The sequence below is a fragment of the Podarcis muralis genome, chromosome 3, assembly GCF_964188315.1.
Source record: "Podarcis muralis chromosome 3, rPodMur119.hap1.1, whole genome shotgun sequence".
Classification (NCBI taxonomy): domain Eukaryota; kingdom Metazoa; phylum Chordata; class Lepidosauria; order Squamata; family Lacertidae; genus Podarcis; species Podarcis muralis.
This window is the reverse complement of record NC_135657.1, coordinates 31,518,080-31,537,351: the sequence shown is the minus strand read 5'-3', so window position 1 is coordinate 31,537,351 and position 19,272 is coordinate 31,518,080. Positions and strand designations below refer to the sequence as shown.

The 19,272-nt window shown below is 40.0% G+C and overlaps 1 protein-coding gene across 4 annotated transcripts in view; it reads left to right on the top strand.

Moving 5' to 3' along the window:
* TMEM63A (transmembrane protein 63A) overlaps positions 1-18,292 on the top strand; it is a 38,893-nt gene extending 20,601 nt beyond the window's left edge. For 3 of the 4 annotated variants that reach the window (XM_028724520.2, XM_028724517.2, XM_028724518.2), the window contains 17 exons: positions 1,638-1,689; positions 2,293-2,401; positions 2,768-2,838; positions 3,763-3,843; positions 4,623-4,746; positions 4,937-5,070; positions 5,684-5,821; positions 6,371-6,524; positions 7,039-7,145; positions 9,318-9,404; positions 10,118-10,177; positions 11,851-12,013; positions 12,909-13,014; positions 15,117-15,284; positions 16,121-16,236; positions 16,683-16,745; positions 17,256-18,292. In XM_028724520.2, coding sequence (XP_028580353.1) covers positions 1,638-1,689; positions 2,293-2,401; positions 2,768-2,838; positions 3,763-3,843; positions 4,623-4,746; positions 4,937-5,070; positions 5,684-5,821; positions 6,371-6,524; positions 7,039-7,145; positions 9,318-9,404; positions 10,118-10,177; positions 11,851-12,013; positions 12,909-13,014; positions 15,117-15,284; positions 16,121-16,236; positions 16,683-16,745; positions 17,256-17,417 — 1,895 coding nt within the window. In that variant the 3' untranslated portion in view covers positions 17,418-18,292. The remainder of the gene's footprint in view (positions 1-1,637; positions 1,690-2,292; positions 2,402-2,767; positions 2,839-3,762; positions 3,844-4,622; positions 4,747-4,936; positions 5,071-5,683; positions 5,822-6,370; positions 6,525-7,038; positions 7,146-9,317; positions 9,405-10,117; positions 10,178-11,850; positions 12,014-12,908; positions 13,015-15,116; positions 15,285-16,120; positions 16,237-16,682; positions 16,746-17,255) is intronic. The other variant, XM_077925620.1, reaches the window with a different exon arrangement.
* The last annotated feature ends 980 nt before the right edge of the window (positions 18,293-19,272 follow it).

The window sequence follows — 19,272 nt, the reverse complement described above, 5'->3', positions numbered from 1 at the left end:
AGTTTACAGTTGTGGACACTGAAAATATAAGAATTCCATGTCTCAGCATACCAATGATAATGGCTATGAACAGAGCTAAACAGTCTTTTATCCCAGGATGACACAAAAAGGGAGTCAACAACTCCTAATAAGCCTGAGGCCTCTTTCCATCACTTTTTAAGCTAGCCTGTGTTTACATGACCAAGGCGGTTTGAAAAGTTAAGGGGTGATTAAGTTGGCAAAAAGACTACATAAGAAGAGGATTGTATAATGCATTCTACATTCAATGGAACTGAAAGTGGTATGCTCAAAATCTGTCTCTTTTTACATGCAATGCTTAAGGCGCTGGAGCTTGTAGGTAAGAAATCAATAAAACTAAGAAGGCATGTTTTTTAAAAAAAATATATATATAAATATATATATTATAATAATCAATATCTCTAGCCAGAGTTTGCGCTTTCTCTGTCTTTTAAAGGAACCCAGAAGCTCATTTTTAGCATTTATTCTTACTGAGATAATATCAAAGGAATCAGGATGTTTATACCAAATGGTTAAAAATACAGTGGTGCCCCGCAAGACGAAATTAATTCGTTCCGCAAGTTTTGCCGTCTAGCGAATTTTTCGTCTTGCGAATTATTATTTAGACAAAGGAAACAAAGTCGCGAGACGTTTTCGTCTTGCAAAGCAAGCCCATAGGGAAATTCGTCTTGCGAGGCAACTCGAAAACGGAAAAACCTTTCGTCTAGCGAGTTTTTTGTCTTGCGAGGCATTCGTCTTGCGAGGTACCACTGTAATATCCAAGTGGTGGGCCTATGCTATTCCACAGTGGCAAAGAAATTAGAACCCCCTACCTACTCCTCAAACAGCAGAAGGGAGTGGTGGCGGCTTGCTCCTTCTGCCTCTTTCCTTTATATTTCCGGGGGGGGGGGGAGAAGAGTGTTTTCTTCCTTCCTTTGTGATTTTTAGGCTCCAAAAGGTGCTACATAACTGTTGCTAACCTAATGGGCCTGGGATAGGTTCCTCTGTGGAATCTGGCAGAGGGACCCAACTGGTGCAAGCCTGCTTGTTTGGAGTTTGTCTGGGGTGGGAAGGTATTAGCAGTGGGAGAATGGCCGTGTGTCCAGCCCTTCCAAGGAAAGGGTGAGCACAGAGATGGAGGATACGTAATGACGTCAATGGATTTTAAGGTGGAGGAGAGTGAGTAACAGGTTATCTACTTCTTTCCTCGCTAACTCAATGAGTCCTTCAACTTGGCCTGACTTGTAGTGCATGTGTGCTGATATTGCATGCCAGATTCCCAGTGACTTGATCTTTGAGCACATGTGATAGCTACTGCAATGTTTTGGAATATGAGGCTCGGGGCCATTTCTGCCCCATTCCTCCATTATTTTGTACAGCTGGAAGGTAAAAAACTCGAGTCTTGCTTACTTATCCTTGACTGTAGCATCCCTGGTGTGTATACTGATGACATGTTCTATACTAATAATGATTTTTATTTGTATTACAAACTGCTTTGAGATTTATAAATGAAAGCAGTATATAAGGGTAGAACTGTTATAATAAATCAGTGGTGGTAATATAGTGATTCAAGAGCATTTTGTTCTTTTTAAAAGAATTAATTCAAAGTGTGTATACTGCGCTGTTGTCCTGTTTTTCAGATAAAGACCCTTACAGCTTTGGCAGAACTACTATTGCAAACCTAAGAGCAGGGTATGTAACTATTGAGATGTTAACATCATATATGTATATTGTGTATGTACTGTAGTATTTACCTGAGTCTCACATTCCTTGATTTTACCACTTGGGGACCTCCCCCCTGCCATATAAGTAAAAAGCAAGTATTGTATGTAAAGCAGGCATGGCAGAACAAGATATATGGAAAGTGTACTGCATTTTACTTATCCCTGGTTTGATTTGGAATAGACTTGGGTTGCTATTGGAAGTACTGTGGGGTCTAAATGCTTCTTGCTTTGCCCTCAAAGTTAAGGGCCCTTCAGGTTGACCTGTTTATTGCGCTTTCATCCTGAAACATGCTTGCACAAAGCTTACATGGATTTTGGGTTGTAGGTAATCTTTCTTGAGCATTCTCAACATACATTTTTAATATATTTAATATACATACAAAATATACATTTTTAAAAAGACACGTGTCCTGTATGGTTTAAGGGGAGGTTGTAAAAGGTAACATAGTCAGTCTTATGATTGCTATCCTGCCTTGCTGACCACTAAACAGTCATAAATTGAATAGTAGCTTAGGCAAATGTTATACTCCAGTCATTTCACTTCTAATACATCAAAACTTGTGTTCCACAGGAACAGTCTTTTCTGGCTGCACACTATTTTTGCTGTTGTGTACATGATTTTGACCGTTGTCTTTATGAGACATCACACTCAAGCCATCAAATATGAAGAAGAAAGCATAGTAAGTTTCTATATTCTTAAAAATGTGTGTTGCTACTTCTCCTAGTGTAAGCTAACCTAAAACCAGAAAAACTACCCCTTGACAAATCATGTATGCACATTTCTGATTTGCTGGGTTGTGGGACAAGTCTGCAAAACAGAACACACACAAAACCAAGAAATTTGGTGGAGCTTGTATTCCGTTCTGTTACAGCCGGGGGCGGAAAGTGTTTTTTTGTGAACGGGGGGAGGTCAGACTTGTAATCCTTGTTTTTTCCCTCCTCTTCAAATACACACAGTCCAACTTGAAATATATAACAATGTGTCTCTTTTCTAGCTTCTTCCCTAGTTCAGAGTCTCTGAGAAACTAATAATTTCTGTTCTGTAGGTAAAACGCACATTGTTCATAACTCATCTTCCCAAAAATGCCAAAGCAACAACCATAGAAAATCACTTTAAGTAAGTAAAAAAGAGAGAGAGGGAGGGAGGCTGAATTTCTATTTGAGCTTATTTTTCTTTGTTTAAAGGGTCCTTGTAGTTTTAAGCTCCCTTAACGAAATACATAACTAAGTTATTGTTTAATTTTACCTACACACTATTATTAAAAATTGATTAGCAAAGCCTGTCTAAATGTAGGTCTTGAATTTAGTGTCTACCCTAGCTGTGTTGTGTGTAGTGAGAGCCAAGGATTGATAAGCCACTAGACTTCCTTCTTAAGGAGAGACCTTGTCCATATTAGCTGGCACCAGGGGTTAGTCCTATCTACCCACCCACTACAAGAAGAACTGTAAAAAACAAAAACAAAAACGGGGAGGCTAGCTGGAATGGTACAGAAGAGCAAGGGGCACTGTATCTTGACAACTTTGTAAACTTGTGCCAACAATTAATTTTAAATTGGCATAAGAGGGGGTCGATAGAGCAGTCAGAGGAGAGCTTTCCAGCACTTGGCTAACTGCTTTGTATGGAATTTGTGCTCCCTTCCCATGTCACCAGAATGTGGGTAGCCTTCATTATTCTTCATTATTCCTTCATTATTCCAAAGCCCAGAACTTTGGAAAGTGTAGTTTTCAAGGCTGCAGTATCATTACCAGGGAATTTGGTAGGCCATTTCTGGCACCTGGCAGTAGCTATTGCAACAGTATTCTAGGGGTCCTGTACCTTCTAGGCTGTGATAGGAGTGTCCTCCTTCTGGCACCTGCCACCAAATCAGTTTTTAAAGAGTATTGAGGACAGCAAGTCTGTGCTTCAGACGACTTTGAGCCCCAATCACAATAGCCTTGTGTTAAAATGTCTAAATTTATATTCTGAGCCTACTTATTTTAAAACGCAGTGTTTGTCACCATCTTACTACAGTTTGGAATTATCTGTTTCAACCTTTTGCAGTGAAGCGTATCCAACCTGCGCTGTACAAGAGGTCCAGCTATGTTATAATGTGGCCAAACTCACCTCTCTCTACACAGAAAGGTACCTGCATGAAAAATGTCCTGGTGAAACTGCATTCACTTCATTTTAAAATACGTTAATAGCAAGATGATCTGGTGCTAGAGATGATCACCAGTACCAGGCTGCTGGTATTATCTTTGCTGTTGTTAAGAATATTTCAGCCTTGCAGAATCAATCATGAGATACTATTAAGTTTTGCATACAGAAACAATATATTAGCAAGAGAAAGTTATAGTTTTCTATACAGAGGTACAGAGTGACTTTTACCACATGTAGCCATAATGTCCCTACAGTGTGTAACAGCCCTGTAGCTTTTCTTAACTCCAGTTCAGTTTGTGGTTCCTGAAATTGCAAAGCAGTATGTTGGGGTTTGGTGATTGAGGATATCCAGGTTCAAATCTCTTACGAGGTGAAGAAGCTCAGCGTATGATCTGGGGCCAATTGCTGTCTCTCAACTTTAGTCTATCCTAGAGGAATATCGTGAGGGTAAAATAAGAGAGCCTCATGGATGACTCCTTGGGGAAGGGTAGGACAAAAACATAATATATACAGAAATATAGAGTATAGAAATATATATTTCCACATTATAGGAACACTATCGGTCTACATAGTGCATACCTGCAAGATTTGGCATTCATAAGCTGATACAAGTTTTAGATCTTTAGTACACATGTTGCATTATATGTATGTATTTGGGCTGTTCTGTAACTTACTTATAAAAATGTGTTTCTAAGATGGGCACATAGTTTTGGGGAATTAATCTGTTTTTGCATCATGAAACCTTATGTGTTTGTGCCCAGAAAAAAGGCAGAGAAACATGTGGCTTATTATACACAAGCGTTTCAGAAGAGTGGTAAACGATGTCTCATTCACACAAAATGGTTTGGCCAGTTCTGCTGTTGTGATGTCAGAGGTTGCAAAAAGGTAAAGAGCCTGTTTTATTACTTGTCTTAAAACTGTGTGGAAGATAAAATGCTTTGTAGTTTTTGTATATGATGTCTGCTTAAAATAGGAAAAGCTTAATATATGAAAAGTGAAAACAGTACTACTTCCAGATCTGAACTGTTAAGAACTATTCAACACTCTTTTTGTAACAGAATCTTCCTTTCAACAGGAGGATGCTATAGATTACTACACCAAGGTTAGCAATAAATATTTGAGCGAATATTTGAAAGAGGAAAAGCAAATTTATGAGAAGCCACTGGGAATGGCTTTTGTAACATTTGAGGAGAAAGGCATGGCAACACAGTAAGTGTTTTGTTCTTTTAATTCAATATGGTCATCAAAGCGGAATTATTTACACTAAATGAAACACAAACCAATCCCAGTTCACCCCACCCCCTGCCCAAAACCATGCATGCATCTGTTTAAATACCACAGGAAGTCAGCAGATGGAACTCAGAGTACATTGCCTTTTCAGCTCATCTGAGGTTTTTCACCCATTCCTCTCCTCACATTTAACTAATTTTAGCTGGCAATTGACTTTTGTCTTAATCAAATAATGAACCTCTTCTGTTTGAACTGCATTTATCCGAAAGACCTAAGGATTCAAATTCCAGAAGAGTTCCTGTATTAATTTTTTGGCAGTGAAAACCACAACAAGGTTGTTAATGATATTTAAAGTACTTGCAGCCTGAATGGCCTACTCAGAGTTAGATTACTTTTATATGTTATAACTTGTGTCTGCATACACAGTTTTAATCTAAGAAACAATATTGATTGTTACCCTCTGGTGGCTGTGTGACATTGAAAGGTTACGCAGGGGTTGCTTTGATCATGCATAGTAACTTTCCTAGCAGTTTCTCTGTACATTATCAAGTAATTCCAAGTATGAATGCTGAAATATTTTATTTTATTGCAGTATTCTTAAAGATTTCAATGCCTGTAAATGTCAAGGCTTTAGGTGTGTTGCAGAACCTCAGCCGTCAGCCTACAGCAAGGAACTCTCTGTTTCAAAGTGGAATGTTGCATATGCTACTTATCCAGAGGATATCTGTTGGTAACTTTATTATTTTTATTTATATTATTTATTAGATTTATATACTGCCCTTCATCATAAGATCTCAGGGCAGATCACAGAATAAAATACAGGATAAAAACAAGTACAGTGGTACCTCGGGTTACATACGCTTCAGGTTGCATACGCTTCAGGTTACAGACTCCGCTAACCCAGAAATAGTACCTTGGGTTAAGAACTTTGCTTCAGGATGAGAACAGAAATCGTGCTCTGGCGGCACGGCAGCAGCAGGAGGCCCCATTAGCTAAAGTGGTGCTTCAGGTTAAGAACGGACCTCCGGAATGAATTAAGTACTTAACTCGAGGTACCACTGTAAATAATTTAACAAAACAGCAAAAGAATAACCGCCCTTCTCACAGTCATGTTTAAAAGGGATAAGGCATCACCCTACCTGTTATTTCCTACTTCAAATCATGCCTCTTTCTTCCCTGCCCCATGCTTTGTACTTGTTTAAGCAACAGGCACATCTGTTAATACCATTATTGCAAAGTATAGAATACTTGCTGATCTGCTGTGTCTTCTCACTTGCAGGGAAAAGCTCTCAGTTCAAGGGGCGAAGTGGTGGTTTCTTTGGCTTAGCATCAACTTGTTCCTGTTTATTGTGCTCTTTTTCTTGACAACCCCTTCCATCATTATCTCGACAATGGACAAGTTTAATGTAACCAAGCCTATTCACTATCTTAATGTGAGTAGCCCATTACATTCCGGTTTCATTCTCTGTTAATGCCCTCATGGGAAAACTTGGAAAGTGTAGATGAGCTGGAAATGGTACAGTCCTATGTAACACCTCCCACAAAGATTTTTTTAGAGGGTTTTGCCCAGAAATTGTAATTATGCAAACACTCTCTTTCTTCTTAATCTTTCGTCAAAGTCTGTGTAACTCAGGCTTCCTCAGCCTTGGCCCTCCAGATGTTTTTGGCCTACAACTCCCATGATCCCTAGCTAGCAGTACCAGTGGTCAGGGATGCTGGGAATTGTAGTCTCAAAACATCTGGAGGGCCGAGGTTGAGGAAGCCCGGTGTAACTGGCCAAATCCTAGTCACCACCTCTGTATTCTTCCCACAGACTAAGCCATATTCGGTTAGTTGGATACCTTTCTTAAAAGCTAATATAACAGATATTCTTTCAGCTCAGTTGTTTTCAAGGTGACTAAATAGAAATGGGCTTCATTGCTTTCTCTTTCCTCTCCATCCTCACAGAACCCTGTTGTGAGCCAGTTCTTCCCAACACTCATTCTGTGGTCCTTTTCAGCTTTGCTGCCAACAATAGTATTGTACTCAACGTTTCTTGAATCGCACTGGACAACGTAAGAATATATGTTCCTTTTTTGTTAGTTAAAGACCTCAAAATTCTGTGGAAGGAAGGGTATACATACTTTAAAGAAAGTAGAACTGCAAAAACTAGCAGCTTCCATTCCTCCCAAGTAAACACTGATTTTTAATGTAAACATGCCATAAGGCAAAGGTGAAGTTAGATATTAATCATAGAGTTGGAAGCATAGCTGTCAACTTACAGATTTGAAAATAAGGGACCAGCAGCCAAAATAAGGGACCTGCAGCCTCACCTGTTCCAGGCACTCCAGTCTTCCTGTCCTCCTGCAGTCTGGTCAAACTCATGCTGGTAGCTTCGAGAACACTGTCCAACCAACTTTGTAACCAGAGGTTCAACTGAATAGAATCTGAATCACATGCACCACAAGCCCTATGCAGCCTCAACTTAAGATGGCTCCCCGGCCTGGCTTTGCACTGCAAAGTTTGCAGCAGCACGTGCAACAAAATGGCGTCCAGCATTCAAAAACCCCCTCAGCTTGCATTAACTAGCCACACACAAGGCATGCAAGCTCCACCCCCCAGTCGTTCTTAGACTTCTTATTGGGTGAGCAACACAGCCAAGCAACACAGTTGGAGCCTCCCTCCTCCCTGGCAGGCAGGGAGGGAGGGAGAGGAGCTGCTTCCTTTGAAATTTAAGGGACATCATTTACGGGACATTTAAGGGACATCTATCAATAAGGGACAGCCGCGGGACATGGCGCTGAAATAAGGGACACTTGACAGCTATGGTTGGAAGGGACCATGAGGGTCATGCCATATTATAACAAGAGCCACTCTCTTTTCGCTAGGTGAGTTAACTAATACAATCTATCATGTTGTTTTTATTTGTTTTGCTAAAGTTTCTAATCAGGTGGAGTGTTTGATTTATGGGAGTGTGCACTGAAAGACTGAATGTTTTTAAGGTAGACCTGTTGTGACTATGGATTGCTTATGACAAGGATAGGAAACATCCAGATTTTGTTGGACTCCAATCAGGTCGAAGGTTAGGAATGATGACAGTTGTCACCCAACAACATCTGGAGGACCACAGATTCTCAATCCCTAGCCTACGGCATTTATTATGTGTCTGTCTTCCAATATTTTAAAAAAAGAAGTTTACCCTTTATCAGACAATCCCAGCTTAGTTAAATCATTACATTTCCAGGGAGTTGAAAACACAGCACTGAACATCAGTAATTAAAAACACCCATAGAGCCTCTCTTGGCTATCAGTTGCTGGGCAGCTATAATCCCATACACACATGGGCAAACAGATAAACGTTTGGGGCCAAAATGCCACCAGCTTTATTTCTAGAAGAAGAACATTCCACAATCAAGGCACCACCCCCAAGAAGGCCCTATCTTATGCACTGTATTTCACCTGGTAGTAAGACAATGAGAAAGCCTACCACGTAGTTTGAAGGGCCAAAGCAGGCTGATTCAGGGGTGGTTTTTCCTTCAGATACCTGTACATATAAGACAATACAAGCACCAGAATACCCAGCCCAGTAGAATATAGGCAACCAATGTAGATCTTTCAAGTTTTGCATTATATTATCTTGGTAGACACTCCAGTCAGTGTTCTTGTCAGCTGCATTCTGCACTAATTGTAGCTTAATTAAAGGAATAACATAAAAAATAGCCGCCCCCCCGCAAGACACATTTAAAAGGCCATACATTGTTTAATCAGCCGAAGGCACCAAAAGCTATGTAATGAGGGCGTCAGGCGAGCCTCCTTGGGAGAGCATTCCACAAATGGGAGGCCACCACAGAAAAGGCCCATTCTCGTGTTGCCGCCCTCCGGACCTCTCGTGGAAGGGACAGCTCAAGAAGGGCATAAGATGATTATCACAAAGTCTGGGTCAGTTCATATGGGGAGATGTGGTAATTAAGGCATTGTGGTTCTGAGCCGTTTAAAGCTTTATAGGTCAAAACCAGCACTTTGAATTGGGCTCGGAAACTAATTGGCAGTCAGTGCAGTCGGGCAAAATAGTAAAATTTCATTTTTTGTTGCCTGTAAGAACTGGAAAGGTAGAAGAAGGGAAAGACCCATGTTTTATAACATAAGTATGTTTCATATGATTGATATTTTCTTTTTTTTATAGGTCATATGATTGATATTTTCTTTTTTTTATAGGTCATATGATTGATATTTTCTTTTTTTTATAGGTCTGGTGAAAACAGAATAATGATGCATAAGGTCTACACTTTTTTAATCTTCATGGTGCTAATTTTGCCTTCACTTGGTTTGACCAGGTAAAAACCCAGGGCTGTAGCTAGGGGTTGGCGAGGAAGGCCCCTGCCAGGGGCACAGGCGGAGGGGAGGAGGTCCCTTTACCTTTACCTAGTGTGCAATGACACCAAAATCCCATTAAAATAAAAGGGATGTAAGGACACAGTTCATTACTTTTTTCCTCATTGATTTCAGTGGGACTTAAAGGCCAAAGCAGAGGTGGCACAGAAAGTCTTGGGTTGTTCTTTTTATTTTCTAACTTAAAAAGCAACTGTGAGGAGAGGTGATGGTCTTTTATGTGCTGCTGAGATGTGTTAACCGTTTCCCCAAAGTTTAACCACCTTTCTTCCTGACAGTATTCAGGCATCTGTTCTCCCCCTCCCTCAAATGAGGCAATTTCAAGGGGTTTAGGGAAATGGTATCTGCAGAAAGAGCTGAACACCCCTTTCCTCATCATCCATACCCCAATCAAAATTGGAGGCCTCACAGCAGCTGCTTTTAAGTTTGGTTAATTGTGTTTTAATTAAGAAGTTGGGGTAGATCCTTACACAGATCTCCCAAGTCACATCTGTTTTGACCTTTAGCCATATATAACTTCCTCTGTTTTGTAGGGAATTGTTCAAAACAAAAGGGTAACTAAAACTCTTAAATAACAATGATGTGCTTAGAACGACCATTTTGTTCATGTGTTGTCTGTAGTGAATTATGGAGACTAATGCTAGCATATTTCTTCCAGTCTCGATGTCTTCTTTCGTTGGGTGTTTGACCGCGCATCTGAATCTAGATTTAGATTAGAGTAAGTAGTTAAGATCCTTTTTCTACCTGCCCAGGGGCTTGTATGTCATCTAGATACTGTGAACAACCCTACATCTGTCTAGAATATTCAACCATTTGCTTAACCTGCAAAAATAAATTACTCTGGGAGCCCAGAAAACATTATTGCATTTTGTCTTAACAACATTGTCCATAAAGGAGTGACTACAGAATCTACTGGTTGATGCTTACCTTTTCCTTAAACACAAATCTTGAACTTTGACCTAATAGATTCAACTTAACAACATCTAGAGTCTAAGTTAAGCATGCAGCATATTTGGTACCTTCAGTGTCTCTTTTGCTTCCTGTACAGTTACATCCAACATTTTATAATAAATGCAACGCATATAATATTGAGGCATGGAAAGATAAACAGTTGTTTCATTTGAAAGACTTTTATAGAAGTGGTAAATCTCCTTTCTGAAGAAGAGATTAAAGAGAGTCTAGATGATGCTTCCCTAGCTTGGCTGTTATGGAGCCAATTATCGTTATTTATGTGTATTATCACTGAAAGTCACAGGAAGATTCATATTTAAATATATGGAAGTTAAACGCAACATCTTTTACTTTCTGTTGAAGTAGTCATTGTATATGGAATATAAATTATTACTCATTGCTATTATACAAGCCACAGTCTAGAATATGCTATGGCAGGTGGACAAGCATGCATTCAATAAAATTAAACCAAATTTAACTATTTTCAATTAAGTAATTATTTTCAAAATAAGCAAATTATCAAGGAAAATGCAAAAAAGGCAGCTAGAGCAATTTGAAAGTATGGTGCTTAGAAGCTGAGTGCCTGTCATACATAAAATTCTAGTAGACAAAGGTTACAGGTGTATTCCTGATTTCAAAAATGTGTGGGAATAGAAATGTGATATTCAAATAGAAGTCACAACCTCGGAATAAACACACATTCTTATATCAGCACAAGCTGGAGAGCTGGGTTTAAAAATAATAATCATAAATGTTATCTCATAAACTTTCTCTTAACAGTTCTGAAGCGTTTCCTTTGGGTTGGAGGGGTGCCAGGTGGTTGGCAACTACTGCCACTTGCACTGTAAATCCCCTAAGTTAAAAAAAACCATCTTGCTTAATTACTAAACAGCAGGTTACTCCGTCACCACATTTGGCCCTCTGAGTTTGCTGCATCACAAATAATTATTAGTTCATCACCCAGTTGCTACTAGAACTGCTATTGCAATTTAAAATGGACAATCTGGAATTCTGGTTTCAGAAAGTTTGGCAAACAACATTGTTGGAGAAATTAATGCAGAAATTGAAAATAGTTAAATGTGGTTTAATTTTATTGAATACGCAATCAATTGTGAGCACGCTGCCATAGCATATTCTAGATAGAAGCAGTACCTCCTCTATTACTCCTGCATTTCTTCAATATTAGCTAAGTCTTTTCCTTTCTTTTATTCAAACACAGTTTTGCCTTGTTATTTGCCTCTTTCTTTCCATTTACCTACCTTTTCCAACTTAGTTTACCTCCCAGAGATCAGGCATACTGGGACATATAATGAGATCTAGTAGAGTTCTCCCCAGAGCAGGCAGGGGTAGGGGATGTTAATTGGTGACCAGGTGAGGTTTTTCACCTTCTTCTTCTTCATCACTCACTTGTGTTTCTTCTTCTTCTAAAACTTCGTGCAGGTGTGTCTTTTTGCCTGACCAAGGAGCCTTCTTTGTGAACTATGTGATTGCATCGGCTTTCATTGGCACTGGAATGGAGCTGTTGCGTTTGCCAGGACTCCTGGTATACACTGCTCGCATGTTTATGGCCAAATCCAGTTCTGAGAGAAAACATGTTAAGCAGGTATGAAACCTAGACCTATTGCACAAAGAATTTTATATTCCTGTCAACCATACACAGCAATATTTTGCATCTCTGTTCATATGGGCTTCCGGCATTCATCCCTGGACTCTGGTCGTCCTGATAATTTCAATCTTGTTGGTGATTCCCCAGCTTTCTGGTTAATCTCTGTAGCACAACACTCACTCAGTGTATATCAGCTCAAACACAGCAGCTTCCCTCCCCCCCCCATTTTTCTTTTAGGAAGCATAGAAAATCTTTCCATCTAAGGACCCCAACATTTGAAAGTATTTACAGATCTGGCTTTTTGTTTAACTTCGTAACATGATTCAGTTCTCCTGAGTAAAGTGGCGCTCTCTCAATTGTCGCAACAAATTTCTGGCGATGCAACTGATATCAGTACTCATGCCCCCAAAGGTTGCTGATGCATGTCTGCTAAAGTGTGGCGTGCACCACTTTTAAAATAACTGGTGTATGGAGAGAATAAAGGTAAAGGTAAAGGTACCCCTGCCCGTACGGGCCAGTCTTGACAGACTCTAGGGTTGTGCGCCCATCTCACTTAAGAGGCCAGGGGCCAGCGTTGTCCGGAGACACTTCCGGGTCACGTGGCCAGCGTGACATCGCTGCTCTGGCTAGCCAGAGCCGCACACGGAAACGCCGTTTACCTTCCCGCTAGAAAGCGGTCCCTATTTATCTACTTGCACTGCTAGGTTGGCAGGCGCTGGGACTGAGCAGCGGGAGCGCAGCCCGCTGCGGGGATTCGAACCGCCGACCATGCAATCGGCAAGTCCTAGGCGCTGAGGCTTTTACCCACAGCGCCACCCACGTCCCATGGAGAGAATAAGAGGCAGAATATTGTCCCTGCAACACTTAATGCAAATGTTTTATTTCCTTGTAGCACCAAGCATTTCAGTTTGCGTTTGGAGCAATGTATGCGTGGACACTCTGTGTGTTCACCGTCATCATGGCCTACAGCATCACCTGCCCCCTTATTGTCCCATTTGGTAAGTTGGCCAGTGTGCTGGAATTGCAATAGGACAAACAGGAGGGCTTGGTGGCTTGAATGTAGTATTGAGAGTGATAAATATATGTGTTATACTAGTTTCTGTGCCGGCTGACTTGTCACACAGGGTAAGAAAAGAGCACGACAACTTAAATCATTTTGCTGCTCTCAATGGGAACTTAGTGTAGTGCTGGTTAATCGAAATACATGTTCCGCATGCTTTTTAGGTTTGCCTCTATATTATTCTTAGTTCCCATTTATATACTTTTTGTTGTATTCATTAGTATAGCATAGTATTTTTTTATCTGAAAGGGGTTACGCATTGTAGGAAGTGCAACATGAGAAACATTAAAAGGTCAGCGTAGACCAATAAGAAGACTAGGCTATGGATTTTGCGGTCTTGAGGATGAAAAAGGGAGCTGCTAGCTCATGAAACAACCTATGAGGACATAGCTCTCAGGTGTAGCTCATACTTCCCATATATTGCAAGTGTCCTAAAACATAAGATACTTTAAAACAGCACAGAATAATCACAAGAATACCTGGCTCATCTAAAAAGGAAAGTAAACAGCTGAATAGGCCTGTCAGCATAAAGTCTTCAAGATACATCCAGAGCTTAACAGCATTGATGCCCGCTGGACAAATATTCCATAGCACAGGGCTGGCAAATTATGGTACACCTGGTATAAAAATGTTTAACATTCTTATTTACAGTAGTGCCTAGTTTTATTACCTTTGTTTTCTGGAATGTATTTTTTTTATTCCTACAAAAATCATTCTAGATACTAAACAAAATGTGGATTCTACTAAATGTAATCTTTCATGCCAGGGATCCCAAATACATCGGTGGGTTTTTTAAAGCAGAAAACAAACAAACAACACCAGTTGAATATAGCAACATACTTGGAAAGATGTACAGTGGTACCTCAGGTTAAGTACTTAATTCGTTCCGGAGGTCTGTTCTTAACCTGAAACTGTTCTTAATCTGAAGCACCACTTTAGCTAATGGGGCCTCCTGCTGCCGCCGCACCGCCGAGGCACAATTTCTGTTCTCATCCTGAAGCAAAGTTCTTAACCCAAGGTACTATTTCTGGGTTAGCAGAATCTGTAACCTGAAGCGTATGTAACCTGAAGCGTATGTAACCTGAGGTACCACTGTATCTGATCTTTGTTTCAGTTTGATACAACGAACAGGCACCATTTTTGCCAACTGAATTTTGGTTAGAAATTGTGTGCTTTATTTTTCTGTAGAATCTGGTTTCCCAGAAACAAGCATTGGTTTTTATGTTTCAATTATTACATATTTAACAACCTTATAGAAGCTATGTGCTTGTCTTCTAATAACAGTTAGGTTACAGTCCTGCTTATCTGGAAATCAAGTCTCATTGAACTTCTGAGGAGACAAGCATGGCATTTCTCTTCTTCTGAATGGAGATCCTGTTCTTTATACCACCAAAAGTGTGGTGGTTGTGTTTTTCCTTTGCAATTATTAAACAAATAAAATTATTAACTAAACAAAACCATAGTGAATTCCTCAAACACATGGTAACAGAATGCTGATAGTTCTTCACAGCTGAACAAACACGTTACTAGTGTGCATCACAAAATAAACATGAAAAAAGCAGAATGTTGGATGGGATTTAAAACAACAGAACTTTGCTAGTTCACACAATTTAAAGCAGAGACGTCTCGGTGGAAAGAGCACATGCTAGAGCCTTTCCTCATACCATATAATGGCACCCCACAAGAGGAAATGAAGCATTTGTATAACCTTATAAAACTGAAGCTGCTAATTTATTCAAAGTCAGTAATAATAAATAATAATAATAAATTTTATTCATATCCCGCCCTCCCCAGCCGAAGCCGGGCTCAGGGCGGCTAACAACACTAAAACAGTGCAACATTATAAAAACAAGAGTCTGGTATTTTATATGCTGTTTACCTTTTGATTCCTGGCAATCACTGAGTCTGCAGCCACAAGAACATTTTGGTGCCTTGGCTTGTATAGAACAAAGGGGACAGTTAGCATCTTCATGGTTCTGTGGTGAGAAATGGCAGCAGAAAAAACATTTTTGTAACTCTGGCATTATTTCCTATTTTCAGGATTAATTTATTTGCTCCTAAAGCATACCGTTGACCGCCACAATCTCTACTTTGCATACCTTCCTGCAAAGCTAGAGAAACGAATCCATTCTGCGGCTGTGACTCAAGCCCTTGCAGCTCCAATTCTCTGCCTGTTTTGGCTGTATTTCTTCTCCTTTTTGAGGCTAGGTAAGTATGTGTGGCGTGCAAATGGTCAGACATCTGAGAGGCTTATGTAGCAGGCAAGTAGTAATTTTTGTTGTTGAAAATGGATATCTCTGCGCTGTGTGAGTGGGAGCAAAGGGCAAAGATATAGCTGAAGTGTAGGGCTGCCAATTCGGGGAACAGCTAATGGTGCAGTCCCAAACACTGAGACATAGGCAGGTCTTCTAGCGCAGGGGTAGCCAGCAAGGTGCCCCCCCCCATGATGCTGGACTATTAACGCTCAGCGTTCCTAGCCAAGTTGCCTGGGAGTGTTGGAAGTCAGTCCATCGAGCAAGGCCGGCCTGCCCATGAGGCAGACTGAAGCGGGTGCCTCAGGTAGCAAAATCCCAAGGGGTGGCATCCCCACAGGTGCCTCATCCACCCCTTGCCATCACTGCCGGAGAACCCAAGAAGTGGCAGCGACTTCTGGCGAGATCTTCTGGAGATCTTGCTGCTACTACTGCTTATAATGCGGGGGGGGGGGGGCATACTGTGTCAGGGAGAAGTGGCTGCAGCTTCTGGGTTTTGGCAAGATATGGCCGGAAACCATAGCCATTTCAGCCTGGTAAACAAGGCTTCAGTGTGATAGGGGGCTGGTACCTTGGTATTTCAACTCAAGCGGTGAAACAGGACAGTCGCCCTCGCCACACGGCAGAACCCTGTTCTAATTTAAAAGGCAGAAGAATAGTTTTAAAATGATACGGTACATTCCCATATTTCAAGATTTGCGTGTGTTGCTTGTGTGTGTGGCTGCTGAGATTTCCCCACCTTCTTATCTCATTCCCTATTTTATTTCATATTTTGTAAACATTTCTCCTTAGGTTTTAGAGCACCTACAACTTTATTTACATTCCTAGTTGTAGCCATAGCAATTTGTGTTTGCATCGGCTATACCTGCTTTGGCTGCTTCAAGTACCTCAGCCCTCTGAATTATAAGGTAAATCACTCTTATTGTATCTGGGAGTTGCCAATCATTTCTGCTTCACTTAATTTGGCACTTAACACTAAATCCAAAGCCAGTTGAGCTACTTTATTCATTTATTTGGTGGTTTTTGTATGCCACACACTGTCAAATATGATTACAGGGTGGGTTACAATCAAATATAACACATTTTAAACAATAAACCGTTAAAGCAATTACATCAGTAAAGCTAAGTTCTGACTAATTAATAGCTTACCCTAGCTGTAAATATTTAAGTGTTATGTTAAAAAAGGAGGGAGTTCTTCCTGTATAGCTATGTACTTGCTTCTTCGTGTTAAATGATAGAACTGGGAGTACTGGCAAACAGGAGCAATAGAGTTAAATATTATGTTTTACACAAGACTGGGCATATTTTCACAAATTTTAATATTTGTTTGTCTCTTCTCTATTGATACTTGCAGACAGAGAAAAAAGATGAAATGGGGACTGATGCTATTTCAGTAACAACAACTCGAAAATCTGCTGTAAGCATTTATCAGAAAACAATTATTAATTCTTCTCGGCAAAGCAAGTTTCTTGCCTGGAAAGGATTTGTTTGTATCAGCAAGTTCTGTGGTGACAAAACACTTGCTTTGGTTGCCTTCAGGCCTAGCTGACCTAAAGTTCTTCTGTTGACAAAATATATTCTTGCATAGGTTTTAGGTGCAACAAAGACATATTTAGAAAACACATTCTCTACAAAGTAATAGTGTTCAGATATGGCAGTCTTATTTTGTTTGAACCAAATATTCCAAGTTTTGTCCTTAATCATGGGGGGAAAGATTTTTGTAGAATCATGAAATGCTGTTTCTCCTACTAAACACTCATTTCTGGTTTAAGAATCCAGAGAGGAACAAAACAACATTCAGCCTCCATGCAGAAGATAGGTGGGAAAAAGAAGAATAGGGGATGAGATAAAAATATTTGATCCATTTTGAAATTATCATATCTTGCCTCTTTAAATTATTCAAGATTCCAATTTTCTGCCGTTCCAGATGTTTGTACCCCATGTTCTACTGCGTTCTCCTAATGAAAGGTCAGCTATGGATAATTTGGATCACCAGAACTATGGCACCATGGGAAAAACGTCTGTAAAAAGGGACGCTGTCATTCATGTCTCTTACCCTGAGGAACCCACTTTCTTTGGAGAGATGTAAACATGTGTGTCTCCTCGTCAGGGACTAACATAAGGTGGCGCCCTTGGACCTCCGGATTTCACAAAATATTCTGTATCGCACAGTCTATTTCTTCCAAAGGGAGCACCGATCTAGGTTTCATTTGCAGTGCTGATTTTACAAAGTTGCCACTTTGGGTTTGGTCATTTTTATAGGTCGTTGCACAGATTGTGGTACATTTATACTGAACAACAATGCTCAGAGGAATTATTTAGGGTTTACTTGTTTGCCTTTATGGAAAGATGTGACTGTATGGACAAATGCTAGATCACTGGGACCAAAAGAGTTGTCAAACGTGGCACCTACCTTTTGGGGTTTGGGTTTCATTTTTTGGTTTTTAAAATTATGCCTCCTGAATTTTAACCATTCTGTTAAACACTTTTGGCTTAGGTCCAAAGGGCACTCCTATTTTGATACCAAAAAAAGCCAAGCAAATGTGATCTGGGGAGCCCTCTGGTCTTCTTCCAATGCTCCAGTTGGCTGAGGTGCTGCTTCTCTTAAAAAAAGACAGACTATTTTTCTGCAAATACAGTACAGAGATATGATGTTCCAAAACTATAGGAGATGACAGATTGTATTTATATGAGAACTTTTAAGTAGGGGCTAAATTTGTTATCTGGTCACTATTTTAAGGGCTTCTTACAAGGGAAGTTTATGAGCCAAACAATAAAGGATATGAACATTTTATCACTTTTAATCTCTCTGCTTTATCAAACAAAGATCTGCTTTAAGTGTCAAGATTACCATAAGTATGTAAGACATTTTTTTAAATTATGAAGTAGGTATAAATGTTTACCAAAGGCTATGTTAAAGGATAATTAAGCAATCACATTCAATAAAACACAAATTCAGATACATTTTGGTGACTTAAGTGTATTGATTATCACAAAACTTTATGAAATGTTCAGACCTACAGTGTTGGCATAAGAATGCGCACATTTTGTGCCCTAAAATTATGCAAATTAAGCATGTTTTCTTTGCTAGCCTGCCAATATATTTTACTTTTGCTAGCCATGGGGAAGGGTATAGGGCTATGCAGTACACGGAAACCCACTCCCTAGCTAGTGGAAAATCTGCTAACTCTTGTGTCGTGTTTATGGGCTTCCAAATACATTTGTGGTTCAAAACTAGGTGCTGGATAATAGGCCTCTGAAGAACTGACACGTAAGCAGAGTAAATAAAAAGTAGTAAAATGAATTGGATTAGTAAGTCCATTACATGAATGTAAGCAGCTATTTGGTTCCCAGAGTTCACATTATAGTCTCCATTTGCATTTAACTCTTCTATTTTATTGCTTGCTCAGAAGCATGTGTGATTATTTTTGCTAGTTCTTATCCACAATAGTATAATTTTATATTACTTGAGGTCTTCAAAGTATTGTTGTGTTTGTGCTTTCAACATAGAACTACCAGCAACCTACTCCCACTTTCCTACGTTGATACTAACTTTTCAAAAAGGTACCATATTCTTGCTGTATCCTGGATCTTGTCCAGAACCTCATATTCAACATAATTGACTCTTTGTAATCAAGAAGGACTTACTCAGTTTTGACTTGCTTGAACTGTTTTACAAGTCGTGATCTTGTTCTGAATTTTAAAACTGTATGGCCTGCAACAGTTGCAGTTGTTAGTTTTGGAAATTACTTACCCAGAGTCTGCATTTTGTAGAGTTTGTAACAGCTGCAAGGGACTGCTTTGGATAGTTTGTGGCCAGCTGAGCAGGGGCAGTATTTCAACTCTGAATGCAGCTGTTCAGTAGGACGCCAATAGTGAATAAGCAGAGAAAGGCAACTGGGCTGAAAGCTGCTGCCTACGGTTGTTGATACATAAAAGTCTTC